We start from the raw sequence: 14,992 nt of genomic DNA, 5'->3' as shown, positions 1-14,992 counted from the left end.
ATTGCTCAGGATACAGCTAATTCCGTGATGCATTGTTTTCTGCTTATTGTTATACGTTTGTGTTCTTTGCAGTATATTATTCAATACAATGAAGCTTTATTGATTTTCTAATCTTCTCTTCAGTCTTCCCTACGGTTTCCCTTCCAGAAACTGATCCTTAGCTGCGATGAACTAGAGTAACCTCGCCCGTGCATTTCTCTGCAGCCGCCGTCCTCGATGAGCCGCAGTCAGGGGCGCTCCCCACAGGCCAGCTATCTATACCACAGGGCTTACAAGCCCCCCTTGTGGCACTGGCCTTACTCCTAGAATACTCATATTCTCTGATCCAAACACATCCGACCAGTAGATAGGAGTGTATGCCACATTATTGGATCTAATACTCTGAGGGAAATCTGGATTTTTTCATGATCTTACAAATCTTAAAGGGAATCTGGCGGTAGGATCAACTCTCCTAATCCATCCATAGGGGCATGTAGGTCAGAGAAATTTAAATAAAATGACACTTTGATACCTGTGATCCGAGGTCTTATTCCAGAAAAATCCACATTTTTCTCAATATGTAAGTGAGCTGTTAAGATCTATGGGCCGGACATAGATCTCCATGAGAATCTGAGATTATTTTAAATGAAAGGGAGAGTTACCAGTGTGAGATATGTAGATCAGGAGAGCAGACTGTCAGTCATTACATGACTCACACTGGTAATGCACCTTTCATTTACAATAAGCTCTGGAGGTAGATTCTCAGGGAGATCTATGTCCGGCCCATAGATCTTAAAGAAAAATCCTCCATAGAGTGCGCTCGATACTGGGCTGTGAGGTGTGGTGAAATACCGCCCAAGCCCAGCCGATCAGGGGGAGCAGCCACAGTCTGCGTGAAACTGGGTCATGCCTGTGCAGCGCCCCAGAGTCCTGGTCGTTGCAGTAGCATGGTTCAGCCACTAAGGGGGGCCATGCTGCGTTCGATGGCACGGAAGGAGTTCTCTGAGCAGGTATCACAGTCACCAATACATTTCACAGCTGGGCCTCCGGGGGGAGCTAAGGGTGCTATTCATTAGGCCACTCCCCACCATAGTGGGTAAACTGGGGGTCAGGCAGGAAGTTAGAGAGAGAACGCTGACGGGATTGAACGGAGCAACACCTGGTGGCAGAGGGTGTTGTGAAGGGAGAGACTGTAGGGTCTCTGCCAGGGGTGGGATCCTGGCAGAGGCTTGGCATGGAAAGAACGTAAAGGGACCGTGCCTGCTCAGCATAGCGGCGGTGCCCAAGGAAGGACTAAGAAGCGAGATAGATTGTGCTGAGTGAGAAACGAAATCAAGCGAAAGGAGATACCAGTGAGGGTTGTGCTGAAAGAGGCAGCACCTTACTGAGGCGCACTACCGGTGGCCGGAACGCCGAGGAGGTAAAGAGTTTCAAGCCATACCTCAGACCTACGGCAGGGCAGTTAGCTTGAGGCGGACTGTCTCACGCATCACCCAGGAAGGCAAAGGGGGGTACCAACAGGAGAGGGGCGCAGATAGAGTCCCGGAAGATCTCCGAGCCTCCCCGTCATACGGGTGCGTTCCTACCATAGTATCTGGAGGGACGAGGAAGATCATTGCGAATTAAGTTGTTGTGAGGGAACACGAGAAACAGACACAACAGTTGTGGGGTACTTTCCGTAAGCACAGCAGGGAAGGACTGCAACACATAGCGCTAGAAGGAAGGCACCGATTTCCACCTGCAAGGAGAGCTCTGGAAGTGCCATTGGACCGGCCGGACTTGCGCAGCCTGGTGAGCCGTATTCCGGACTGAGGACCCAGAGAGCTTCAGTAAAGAGGTAAAGAGACTGCAACCTGGTGTCCTCGTTATTTACCGCGACCTGCACCCCACAACTGCACCGCTACAACATCACTTATTACACCGGACGTCCCCCACTGACACACAGGGCCACGGACCGGGTCTAGCTACCGTGACAACCCCAGGACTGAGACCTAGAGGCCCGGCTCCGGGTACCCCTCGGCCCTGCGGCGGTGTGGGGGCGCTCCAACTTGGCGTCACGAACAGGATTCTACTTAAGCCTGAAGAATCAGGTCATGTGTGCCTAGAGACTGTGATTTACTGTGCTTGGACTGTACTTTATTGCAAGACTGTGTGCTGCGCCATTGGCCGCCAGAAGTTCCCGCCAAAAGGCGCCGCCATTGCTACACCCCAGGAGAAGGAGGGTGTGTTATGGGCGGAGACTCTCAGTGTGGCGCGAGAAATGGCTACCGCCCCCTGCACTTCTGGCTGCAAAGAGATGACCTGCCCCAAAACAGAAGACAACCCCCTGAGATGCAACGGCGGGAAGCGGGTGATGGAGAAGCCCGACCTCAGAGAAATGGCGGAGTCAGGTGCATGCACTGCCACCGACTATCAGGCAGCGATGATGAACGGCGAATGCCTGAGCGAGGAAGAAGTGGTTCAGGCCTGCCCTTCTTCACCGGAGATGGACCGGAAGCCTGCGGATCCGACAGCGGAGCTATGTCCACCAATCCCGACCTTGGAGTTAGAGGAGGAGGAACCACTGCAGGCGGAGCGGAATCCGAGCATCCCATTGGCGGGGCCCCGGTCCGGGCTGCAGCCGATTCCAGCGTCCTTGTTAACGGACCGGAGCGACACCGATGGAACCACATTAGACGCAGGTATGGCCGACGCCCCTGCTCCCCTTCACGAGCCCGCTTCCATGGCCCACCTCCATCGCAGTAGGGAGCGACTTATCTCGGCAGGGCTAATGGTGCTATCCCCCGACGACCTGGGGAGGATGGTGCCACCGCTGTCGACTGGAGTGGGGGAGCCTGTGGATGTGAGCTTAGATGGAGTAGTTCTTCGGTGGGACACCCCCTGGTTTAGAGCAGATGGATCCCGGGAGAACGGGTCCACTCTTGCGGTGCTTACATGGGAACAATATAGACAGTGCTTGATTCTGCAGTGGAAAGGACGGAGAGGAGCTGAGTCGATGGGCCCAACGAAAGTACAACAACCCCCCCCGGCATGGGATGACAGAGACGTGGTAAGGCGGGGCACTGTGTTGGCCTACCATGTAAAAAGGGGGTGGGGCCTCATACACGAACCGGGACTGGATACTGATGTTTTCGTTGCGCACTGTAACGTGAGGGCTCCCTGTTGTGGCCGAAGTGGAGAACCGTTACAAAAGGGGGATCCAGTGACCTACAGCCGCCACTTGAACCCACTCGGGTGGTATGCACGAAATGTTCGGCGGTGTATGTCTGGGCCTGCGGCACCTGCAGCCCCAGATCTGGTCCCGGGAGCGCCTGAACTTATCACTATCGCGACGGTACGCCTAGTGGCAGCCCCGGAGTTGGCCAGTCGAGTCCATCTGCATGTTCGAACCGAGGACACTGGCGCTGTAGTGACCGGGGTCCAAGAACCAAAGCCACCGGAAGGAGAATAAACCTCGATACCATGAAAATGTAAATAGTTACTGTTTGTCTTTTATTCCTTTAAGTTGCTGCTAAACCCGCCCAGGGTTAATGGATCCCTCTGTTCACCCGGGATCCTCTTTGTTTGTTTTCCTTTCCTAAAATTTTTGCACAAGTTTAAAGAACTGCAGAAATCATGAACTGCGCATGATTCGAACTTCCCTTGTAAATAGTTTGCACCTTCTTAAAGGTGCTCCCTACTGGTTTTAGCCAAAGACACTTTGCGAAGATACCTTTCCTACCGGTTCTAGTTAAAGACACTTTGCGAAGATACCATGCCGGAACCTTTGCATGGGCCGGTAGGCTGAGGAGACGAGCTATCTTAGAAAGACTTGGTCTCCTCTTAAAGGGGATGTGAGAAACTGAACTTGAGAGAGATACTGTTGCAGAACAGTAATGCTATAATGATGCCTTGAAAAGAAATGTAACTGTTTTACATGCTAAGTTATATGTGTTGAATTTGTTAAAATGTGAAATTTGAATAATGTTTTGAAGACAGGAAAGATGCAGAGAGCCCGTAGGGGTAGAAGTAGAGGTCTGCATAGTTGAAAGTAAGAGAAGTAATAATGAGGGTGAGGATAGAAGGTAAACCCTGCGTCCCCATTGAAAAGTTACTTTATTGCTAAGGACAGAGAGTGAACCCGTAGGGGTTAGAGAGTGAGTCCTTAAAGGGGCCGAGTAGAGCTGGCTCAGAGTTCTTCAACCGAAAGGAATGTTATGTCTATACTGTGTATAGTAGCGAAAGGCAGTAGGCCCTGGCTGAACAGGGCGGTCCTGTAGAAGAAAGGAGAGGCAGTAGGCCTGGTGCCGTAGGGACAGGCGGTCCTGCAGGTTCACAAGAAGGAGAATGTAAAGTTGAAATGCCTTATAATGTGATTATAGGAAGGCCTTTGATAGACTAAGAGTGTGAGTTTCTTAAAGGCAATGTTAAGTTATTATTTCAAAAATTGCACTAAATAGAATACCCGGTTGGGTAACAGAAGTTATTTATACTCTGTAAATTATAAGGTTAATTATGTTTGTAACGTTACAAGTGTCCTCACCTCCCATAAAGGGAAGCCTACTTAAGTATACTTATTGTTATTTGCACTCAACAAAATTGTATGTCTTTTTGCTAACCTGTATTGTTGTTTTTTTCTTCCCAGTCCCGGAGTACTGTGTTTAACCAGGGGGGAGTGCAGCGCCCCAGAGTCCTGGTCGTTGCAGTAGCATGGTTCAGCCACTAAGGGGGGCCATGCTGCGTTCGATGGCACGGAAGGAGTTCTCTGAGCAGGTATCACAGTCACCAATACATTTCACAGCTGGGCCTCCGGGGGGAGCTAAGGGTGCTATTCATTAGGCCACTCCCCACCATAGTGGGTAAACTGGGGGTCAGGCAGGAAGTTAGAGAGAGAACGCTGACGGGATTGAACGGAGCAACACCTGGTGGCAGAGGGTGTTGTGAAGGGAGAGACTGTAGGGTCTCTGCCAGGGGTGGGATCCTGGCAGAGGCTTGGCATGGAAAGAACGTAAAGGGACCGTGCCTGCTCAGCATAGCGGCGGTGCCCAAGGAAGGACTAAGAAGCGAGATAGATTGTGCTGAGTGAGAAACGAAATCAAGCGAAAGGAGATACCAGTGAGGGTTGTGCTGAAAGAGGCAGCACCTTACTGAGGCGCACTACCGGTGGCCGGAACGCCGAGGAGGTAAAGAGTTTCAAGCCATACCTCAGACCTACGGCAGGGCAGTTAGCTTGAGGCGGACTGTCTCACGCATCACCCAGGAAGGCAAAGGGGGGTACCAACAGGAGAGGGGCGCAGATAGAGTCCCGGAAGATCTCCGAGCCTCCCCGTCATACGGGTGCGTTCCTACCATAGTATCTGGAGGGACGAGGAAGATCATTGCGAATTAAGTTGTTGTGAGGGAACACGAGAAACAGACACAACAGTTGTGGGGTACTTTCCGTAAGCACAGCAGGGAAGGACTGCAACACATAGCGCTAGAAGGAAGGCACCGATTTCCACCTGCAAGGAGAGCTCTGGAAGTGCCATTGGACCGGCCGGACTTGCGCAGCCTGGTGAGCCGTATTCCGGACTGAGGACCCAGAGAGCTTCAGTAAAGAGGTAAAGAGACTGCAACCTGGTGTCCTCGTTATTTACCGCGACCTGCACCCCACAACTGCACCGCTACAACATCACTTATTGCACCGGACGTCCCCCACTGACACACAGGGCCACGGACCGGGTCTAGCTACCGTGACAACCCCAGGACTGAGACCTAGAGGCCCGGCTCCGGGTACCCCTCGGCCCTGCGGCGGTGTGGGGGCGCTCCACCTTGGTGATGCAACCTCAACTTCCAAAGTCCGAAAATTGGCGTGGCATCACTGGATATCAGCAGCGACTGCAGCCAGTGGTCACAGGCACTGAGCGAGCAGAGATAGCGCCACTCACAGGCAAATATGAAAAAAGAATGCATTTAAAGAATTACTTATTTCGATGGTTTACATCGATGTGCACAATAAAGATTGTAGTGGACCACCTCTTTAACGGCTCATACATATTGAGAAAACGTGAATTTCTCCAGGATAAGACATCAGATCGTATATATCAAGGTATCTTGTTCATCAGCTTCCTATGACCTATATGCCCATATACACGGCTTAGGAGGCATGATCCTACTGACTGATTCCCTTTAATAAAAGAGAATGTAGCGCTAGAGCCAACTGCCATATTTATGAAACGTCTGTCTGTTCTTTGTTTTGGAAAATGTATATTTTAGATAGATAGACTGAAATGTTTTAGATAGATCAGATATATTTTAGCTCAAGATACATCTGTGTATGCCATTGAAGACTATAGCATGGGAGAGATTCTGGTACATCAGTAAATTTCACCAAGTGCTTCTTTGCATCCTATGATATACATATAAACACTGCTCAAAAAATAAAGGGAAAACATAAACAACACAATGTAACTCCAAATAAGTCACACTTCTGTGAAATCAACATGTCCAATTATGAAATAACACTGATTGTGAATTCATTTCTCCTGTTGTGCAAATGGAGCAGACAACAGGCAAAAATGATCAGCAATTAGCAAGACAACCCCATAAAGGAGTGGTTCTGCAGGGGTGACCACAGACCATCTACCTCTGCCTTTGTGCAGGGAAGAACAGGAGGAGCACTGCCAGAGCCCTACAAAATTGCCTCCATCAGGCCACTAACATCCATGTGTCTGCTTAAACTGTCAGAAACAGACTCCATAAGGGTATATTGAGGGCCCGAAGTCCACAAGTGGGTGTTGTGCTCACAGCTCAACACCGTGCAGTGCGATTGTCATTTGCCAGATGAAACCAAGATTGGTAGATTTGACATAGGCACCCTGTGCTCTTCACGGATGAGAGCAAGTTCACACTGAGCACATGTGACAGATGTGACAGAGTCTGGAGACACTGTGGAGAACATTCAGCTGCCTGCAACATCCTCCATCGTGACCAATTTGGCAGTTTGTCAGTAATGGTGTGGGGAGACATTTCTTTGGAGGGCCGCACAGCCCTCCATGTGCTCGCCAGAGGTAACCTGACTGCCATTAGGTACCAGGATGAGATCCTCAGACCCATTGTGAGACCATATGCTGGTGCAGTGGGTCCTGGGTTTCATCTGATGCATGACAATACTAGGCGTCATGTGGCTGAAGTGTGTCATGCATGATGAAGAAATTGAAGCTATGGACTGGTCCGCCCGTTCCCCGGACCTGAATCCAATTGAGCACATTTGGGACATCATGTCGATTCCATTCACCAATGCCACGTTGCACCACAGACTGTCCTGGAGTTGACATGCTTTAATCCATGTCTGGAAGGAGATCTCTCAGGAGAACATCCACCTTCTCATCAGGAGCATGCCCAGGCATTGTTTGAAGGTCATAGAGGCACGTGGAGGCCATACACACTACTGAGCATCATTTCCTTGTCTTGAGGCATTTCCACTGAAGTTGGATCAGCCTGTAATTTGATTTTCCACTTTGATTTCGTGTATCATTCCAAATCCAGACCTCCGTGGGATATTTATTGTGATTTACGTTGATTATTTTTATGTTTTACTGTTCTCAACGCATTCCACTATGTAACGAATAAAGATTTACAACTGGAATATTTAATTCGGTGATATCCAGGATGTGGGATTTTAGTGTTCCCTTCATTGTTTTGAGCAGTATATATATTATTTGGGTTCAAAGTTCACTACCCCAAACACCTTAAGAATTAGACCTGTGTCTAGGGAAGGAAATTACATACGTATAAATACATCATCATCGATGCTGCTGAGCTCATACATGTTTTACAGTGCCCTGGCACAATAACCGGCAGTCAGTACTAATTATACAGCTCTGCGCTGACTTGTGCACAACAAACCAACAGATGTAATTTGCACACCAAAAATAAAATAGATACAATGTAACATTTCATGGACCAATCCATCCTATATACGCAGTACTACATGCTGCCTCTGATGGGCAAACAATCCATGAATGATATGAAGGCCAACATGTGATTCTGAGCGAAGTTACAAGAATTTTCTATTTGTTTTACAATATTTTGTGTTTTATGAGCAGTGGATGATTCACAAATGATTCATAGGATTCATTGTATGCAGGGAGTAATTATATTGGGTGCAGGGATTGCACTCACACCCAAGTCCTGGAGCCTAGGGAAGTCCAGAGCTCCATTTGGGAAAATCAGTACTAATAAAGACCCATGATAGTTGCGGTCCCCATTGGGGAATTTGCATTGGGGCACATTAGCTTCCAATTATGACACTGATCTTATGTGTTTTTAAAGGGATTTTCTGGGGCTATTTGATTTTTTTTACTATGTGCCTAAGAATTAACAGGAAAATAGTTGCTAACTACCTGCCCATTCTATCCGGCACAGGGTCAGAGCAGTCATGGTCCGCTCCTGCCAGCGATTCTGCTGCATCACATCAGCAGAGCATGTCTTCCTCTTTTGGTCTGCTGTGCCGATATCATGCTGATTGACTGCCGGCTTCCCGTAGTTAGGCAGCAGAGATTCGGCTGTCAATCAGCATGACATCAGCAGTCACATCCCATCAATAGAGCAGAGCAAAAGAGAAGCAGCTGATCTGTCGATGTGACATCAGCGGAAGCTGCAGAATCGCCAGCAGGAGTGGTCTGTGACCACTGTGTGCAAGCAGAAATCTGAGATTGGAAGAACACATAAGTAGTTAGCCAGTACCTGCTCGTTAGTTCTTAAGCCCATAGTAAGGAAAAAAAACCCAGATAATCCCAGATAACCCCTTTAAAAAACAATATTACAGTTAATATAACTTGCCGAAATGCTTTCCATTGCTTTTCAAGAATCTGAAACATCAAATTTGTTTGCTGACAAGCAAATGGTTAAAGTGTTATTCCCATATTGGGCATCTATGGTATACCACAAGAAATACTAAAATGCAGGTTCCAGAGTTAGGAGCCGCACCTATCAGACATGTTTGGCATATCCTGTGGCTATAGCTTAGTATTGGCTGTCATCTAGCTTTCTACAATCGCCATTTATGACTTCCCCTGCAGACATATGTCTCATAGCTGGGGGTAACACCTCTGTGTGTCCCTATCTATTGGGAGGTAACACCTCTGTGTGTCCCTATCTATTGGGAGGTAACACCTCTGTGTGTCCCTATCTATTGGGAGGTAACACCTCTGTGTGCCCCTATCTATAGGGAGGTAACACCTCTGTGTGTCCCTATGTATTGGGAGGTAACACCTCTGTGTGCCCCTATTCTATTAGGAGGTAACACCTCTGTGTGTCCCTATCTATTAGGAGGTAACACCTCTGTGTGCCCCTATCTATTGGGAGGTAACACCTCTGTGTGTCCCTATCTATTGGGAGGTAACACCTCTGTGTGTCCCTATCTATTGGGAGGTAACACCTCTGTGTGCCCCTATCTATTGGGAGGTAACACCTCTGTGTGTCCCTATGTATTGGGAGGTAACACCTCTGTGTGCCCCTATTCTATTAGGAGGTAACACCTCTGTGTGTCCCTATCTATTAGGAGGTAACACCTCTGTGTGTCCCTATCTATTGGGAGGTAACACCTCTGTGTGTCCCTATCTATTGGGAGGTAACACCTCTGTGTGCCCCTATTCTATTAGGAGGTAACACCTCTGTGTGTCCCTATCTATTAGGAGGTAACACCTCTGTGTGTCCCTATCTATTGGGAGGTAACACCTCTGTGTGTCCCTATCTATTGGGAGGTAACACCTCTGTGTGTCCCTATGTATTGGGAGGTAACACCTCTGTGTGCCCCTATTCTATTAGGAGGTAACACCTCTGTGTGTCCCTATCTATTAGGAGGTAACACCTCTGTGTGTCCCTATGTATTGGGAGGTAACACCTCTGTGTGTCCCTATGTATTGGGAGGTAACACCTCTGTGTGTCCCTATGTATTGGGAGGTAACACCTCTGTGTGTCCCTATGTATTGGGAGGTAACACCTCTGTGTGTCCCTATGTATTGGGAGGTAACACCTCTGTGTGTCCCTATCTATTGGGAGGTAACACCTCTGTGTGTCCCTATGTATTGGGAGGTAACACCTCTGTGTGCCCCTATCTATTGGGAGGTAACACCTCTGTGTGTCCCTATGTATTGGGAGGTAACACCTCTGTGTGTCCCTATCTATTGGTAGGTAACACCTCTGTGTGTCCCTATCTATTAGGAGGTAACACCTCTGTGTGTCCCTATGTATTGGGAGGTAACACCTCTGTGTGTCCCTATGTATTGGGAGGTAACACCTCTGTGTGTCCCTATGTATTGGGAGGTAACACCTCTGTGTGTCCCTATGTATTGGGAGGTAACACCTCTGTGTGTCCCTATGTATTGGGAGGTAACACCTCTGTGTGCCCCTATCTATTGGGAGGTAACACCTCTGTGTGTCCCTATGTATTGGGAGGTAACACCTCTGTGTGTCCCTATCTATTGGTAGGTAACACCTCTGTGTGTCCCTATCGGGAGGTAACACCTCTGTGTGTCCCTATCTATTGGGAGGTAACACCTCTGTGAGGTAAGGGATTATACAGTAGTTCTCATTAAAGCCTATGGAAGAACTGAAGAACGTTTATGAATTTATTTTTATTTTTCTATTTGAACTGGATATTCACTACTGGGAAAAGCCTTCTCTAATGCTAAAGTGACTTAAGTATAATAGTAAAACCCATACTCACCTCTTGACTTGCACCGCTCCAATGCTGCAGCTAATCAGTGGCTACTGGTAGGCTGCAGCGGTCACGTGACATAAACAATGTCATGAGATCGCTGGGGACAAAGTGCCAACATTGCAGGAGCGGCGTCGGTTGGGTGGGCATATAAGCTGGCCCACATGGGAACAGGTGAATCCCCCTGTGAGCCCCTGCGCGGGAATCGGGCCCCCGCCCACATATATGAGCACTTGATTTAATATGTGCAAAGTCAGCATCTCACCATTCATTTAAAGAGAACAAGTCACCAGGTCAAAAGTGGACAGTTTTTGCTTTTCTTTTATTCCTGCTGCTCCCCTGAATATTTTTTTGTATTAAATCTGTTGTACTGTCTCATAGATATGAGCCTTTTTATTTGGGGGTAGTCCATGTTTTTTTGCCAAAGGGGTGCTGCTCATGGTGTAATAATACTGAGCAGCCTAAAGTACACCCCAGAATGTGAGCAAAGGCTCGTATCTATGGGACAGCATGACGGCGTTGATAAAAAAAAAGGAATTGCGGAATAGCTGGAGTAACAGTAAACTCTAAACCCTTCAACAAACAACAAACGATCCACTTTATTATTATTATTATTATATAGAAGCAGAAGTAAATTTGTGAATGAGGTTACTGTAATATGTAGCTAACAGTGGCCCTGGAGACATTACTGGAGGGCCCTTGTCACATCAGTCTGACACTAAGTATTTGTTTTTCTGAGGAATGTTAACATTTAAGAAGGGGTTGTCCAGTAAAGCTTAACCTTTTTAAAGTGTAATTTTTTTTTATCATTTATTTTACTTTTACAAAGGTAGGCAAACATTTACAATTTGTATCAATATATTTACATCTTGGCAATAAATAAGAATCTAATTCCACAATGAAGGAACAACGACCGACGCTCAGTGATCACTGGACATCTCTCTCGTGCAAATTACCCCAACTGCTCTCACTGCAAATCTTTTAAGCCAAATCTCATATAACAGGGCGACGCTGACCAGGGTCACATACAACACGGATTTACATTTCAGAAATGGCAAGAAATCTGCACCAAAACATACAAGCTATGGACCAGTGTGGCGCTATGTCTGGGCAAATGGTAGAACCTCTCTTCATATATCCACCAGCCAGCAGCAATGTTATTGTATACAATGTGTTTCTGCCGCTCATCGTTTCCTTAGCTGAAATGTTACATTTCCCTGATATATGTCTGGTCAGATAACTACTAGTAATACAAATTAGATTCTTCAAAACTTTGAGTGATTCTTGATATTTATGGTCCCTGGCCTATCGTCAGCAGAAAATCTCACAGAAAATTACCTCTGCTTTACAACTTCAAAGCCAAGACAAGGATTTGTTTGGTTTCATTTTATTTGCAGGTTACAGTTATGTTAGAAAATAAGTTCCATCAGCAAAAGCAAGCACAAGTGATATTACCAAAGCAGGCAAAAGACAATGCAGAGAGATAGGAGGACGGCCTGCCGGGGGTAGCATGGAATGGGGCGATATACTGGATGCAACAAAAACAACATGAACTAACTAGGAAACTCCGATACATCACAGTGAGGACTCCTCAGAGAAACGAGCCTACCACAGTATAATGTCAGGGCGTACAGAACGGAGGGAGCAGTGTAGAGGTAAAACATGTCAGATAGATAGATAGATAGATAGATAGATAGATAGATAGATAGATAGATGATAGATAGATGATAGATAGATGATAGATAGATAGATAGATAGATAGATAGATAGATAGATAGATAGATAGATAGAAGTCAAAAAAGAAGGCAGCACTCCATTTTTCTTATTAAATGTGCAGGATTTTAATCAGACCCACATGTCTGTGCAACGTTTCGGCTCTAAATGAGAGCCGAAACTTCGCACAGACATGTGGGTCTGATTAAAATCCTGCACATTTAATAAGAAAAATGGAGTGCTGCCTTCTTTTTTGACTTTTATGGACTTTGGATAACCAGTGGACAGGTTGCCTGGAGGCTTTGTACCCAGAGATAAGTAGAAGTGTTGTGGTGGTCTCTTTTTATGAATAGATAGATAGATAGACAGATAGATAGATAGATAGATAGATAGACAGACAGACAGACAGACAGACAGACAGACAGATGACAGTTATATAGAATAGCAGGCCTTATGTAAGCCGGGCAGTCCCGTCCATAGAAGTGTCACTCACCGATGCGTCCTCCCCGGCATAGTGGCTGATGACCCTCAGGCCCCCCGGATGCCTCCTCACCCAGTCGGTGATGTTGTACACCTTGCGGTCTATCACCAGCCATTTGTCGCTCTTGGTGTTGTGTTTCTGCACCTCTTCCCAGGAGTACCGGGGCTCCGACTTGACACATCCAGAGCTGCAGCCTTCTCCATTCTGCCCCCCCTTACCCATGGTCGATCCTCGCTGGGGGGCACTCGGTGCCAACCTGCCCTCTCCTCCTCCGCCTCCTCTTCACTCTGTGGGGTGAGAAGTGTGAGCAGCAGACCCTCGGGACCCCTCCCGTCCTGCCTGCCTCTGTCCCTGGTATCACCCTGCACCCTCTATATTACAGGTACACAGGGTCCGGGCTCCTCCATACACCACACGTCTGTTTACCATCTGTCTGTAAATATTTACGGTTCCGTATTGTCACCAGCACATTGTTACAGTACAGCGGTGTCCGTGTATCTCCGTCCTGTGCTCCGTATCGTGAGCATGCTCTCTGCACCTTACGGATGTATACTCTGTATTTTATAGGCACATTATAGTTTAGGAATATTATTTACTATACCTACAGCCCCATACATCGGAGGTACCTGCTTATTACCTCTGTAGATGGTATACTACACCTACAGCCCCATACATCGGAGGTACCTGCTTATTACCTCTGTAGATGGTATACTACACCTATAGCCCCATACATCGGAGGTACCTGCTTATTACCTCTGTGGATGGTATACTACACCTATAGCCCCATACATCGGAGGTACCTGCTTATTACCTCTGTAGATGGTATACTACACCTATAGCCCCATACATCGGAGGTACCTGCTTATTACCTCTGTGGATGGTATACTACACCTATATCCCCATACATCGGAGGTACCTGCTTATTACCTCTGTAGATGGTATACTACACCTATAGCCCCATACATCGGAGGTACCTGCTTATTACCTCTGTAGATGGTATACTACACCTACAGCCCCATACATCGGAGGTACCTGCTTATTACCTCTGTAGATGGTATACTACACCTATAGCCCCATACATCGGAGGTACCTGCTTATTACCTCTGTAGATGGTATACTACACCTATAGCCCCATACATCGGAGGTACCTGCTTATTACCTCTGTAGATGGTATACTACACCTATAGCCGCATACATCGGAGGTACCTGCTTATTACCTCTGTGGATGGTATACTACACCTATAGCCCCATACAAAGGAGGTACCTGCTTATTACCTCTGTGGATGGTATACTACACCTGTATGCTCAGTATTAGTTACATACTATCTAGGATGTATTATACAGCTCCACCTTTATATAAGTGATCTCCTGTGCAGTTATACACCTATAGCCTCTATATTACAGTGATATCCTCTATAGTACAGCCCATATATATGTCACCTGTATCCTCTGTGTCACTGCTCTGCCTCTGTATCCTCCATCTCCTCTGTCACTTGCCCCTGGTCCCCATCCCCCATTATTACCCTTCGCCTCTTTGTCCCCCCCTGTCCCCCATCCGCTGCTACTACTCACCAGAAGCTCCGTGCTGCTCTCAGCCCCGGCAGCTCCACATGTAGCCGGCTGCAGGCAGTCCCCACCTCTCCCTCCTCCCGCAGCAGCCTCCCCTCCTCTCCCCTGTTTAGGGTTTCCAGGGCAATCAGCAGAGAAAGAGGACCAATCACAGCCCGGGGACCAGGGGCAGCCTACCAGCCATTGGCCCTAGTGGATCTTTCGAAGCTGGAGGACGTAAGGGAATTATCCTTTATAGCTGGAGGGGGAGACAGATTACACCCCCAACAACCTGAGCGAGGGGGGAGAGATGGAAAGGAGGCTTAGTCAGTGCAGAATGCTCAGCAGACAGTGATGGGACGGGGTCACTATCTGTCATAGGAACATAAGGGGTTAATCCGCAGCTGCTGAGAGATGCAGGGTGCAATACTGGTGAACGTGGCAGGGGGCGCTAGAGGGCCGGCGGAGAGAGCACGGCGCAGACTGAGGCCAGGGCAGGTTATCTCAGGAGATGCAGAGGTCGGGAGGGGATCTGACACTCAGGGTCAGCTACACTCTGTAATGCTATGTACCAGGGCAGATAACACGTG

The 14,992-nt window shown here is 47.8% G+C and overlaps 1 protein-coding gene across 3 annotated transcripts in view; it reads right to left on the bottom strand.

Annotated features, from left to right (window-relative positions):
• LOC143806916 (fatty acid desaturase 2-like) overlaps positions 1 to 14,629 on the bottom strand; it is a 41,795-nt gene extending 27,166 nt beyond the window's left edge. For 2 of the 3 annotated variants that reach the window (XR_013221593.1, XM_077287953.1), the window contains exons 1-2: positions 14,295 to 14,340; positions 12,867 to 13,141 (exon numbers count right to left, since the gene is read on the bottom strand). Coding sequence is in view for 2 of the 3 variants with exons in the window: in XM_077287953.1 (XP_077144068.1) it covers positions 12,867 to 13,076 (210 nt within the window). In the remaining variant the exon portion in view is untranslated. Of the gene's footprint in view, positions 1 to 12,866; positions 13,142 to 14,294; positions 14,341 to 14,426 lie in introns of those variants that run through there. The other variant, XM_077287951.1, reaches the window with a different exon arrangement.
• Positions 14,630 to 14,992: the final 363 nt, after the last annotated feature.

This window comes from Ranitomeya variabilis, chromosome 2, assembly GCF_051348905.1.
Source record: "Ranitomeya variabilis isolate aRanVar5 chromosome 2, aRanVar5.hap1, whole genome shotgun sequence".
In the NCBI taxonomy this organism is placed as follows: Eukaryota; Metazoa; Chordata; class Amphibia; order Anura; family Dendrobatidae; genus Ranitomeya; species Ranitomeya variabilis.
This window is presented reverse-complemented; position numbering and strand designations above follow the sequence as displayed.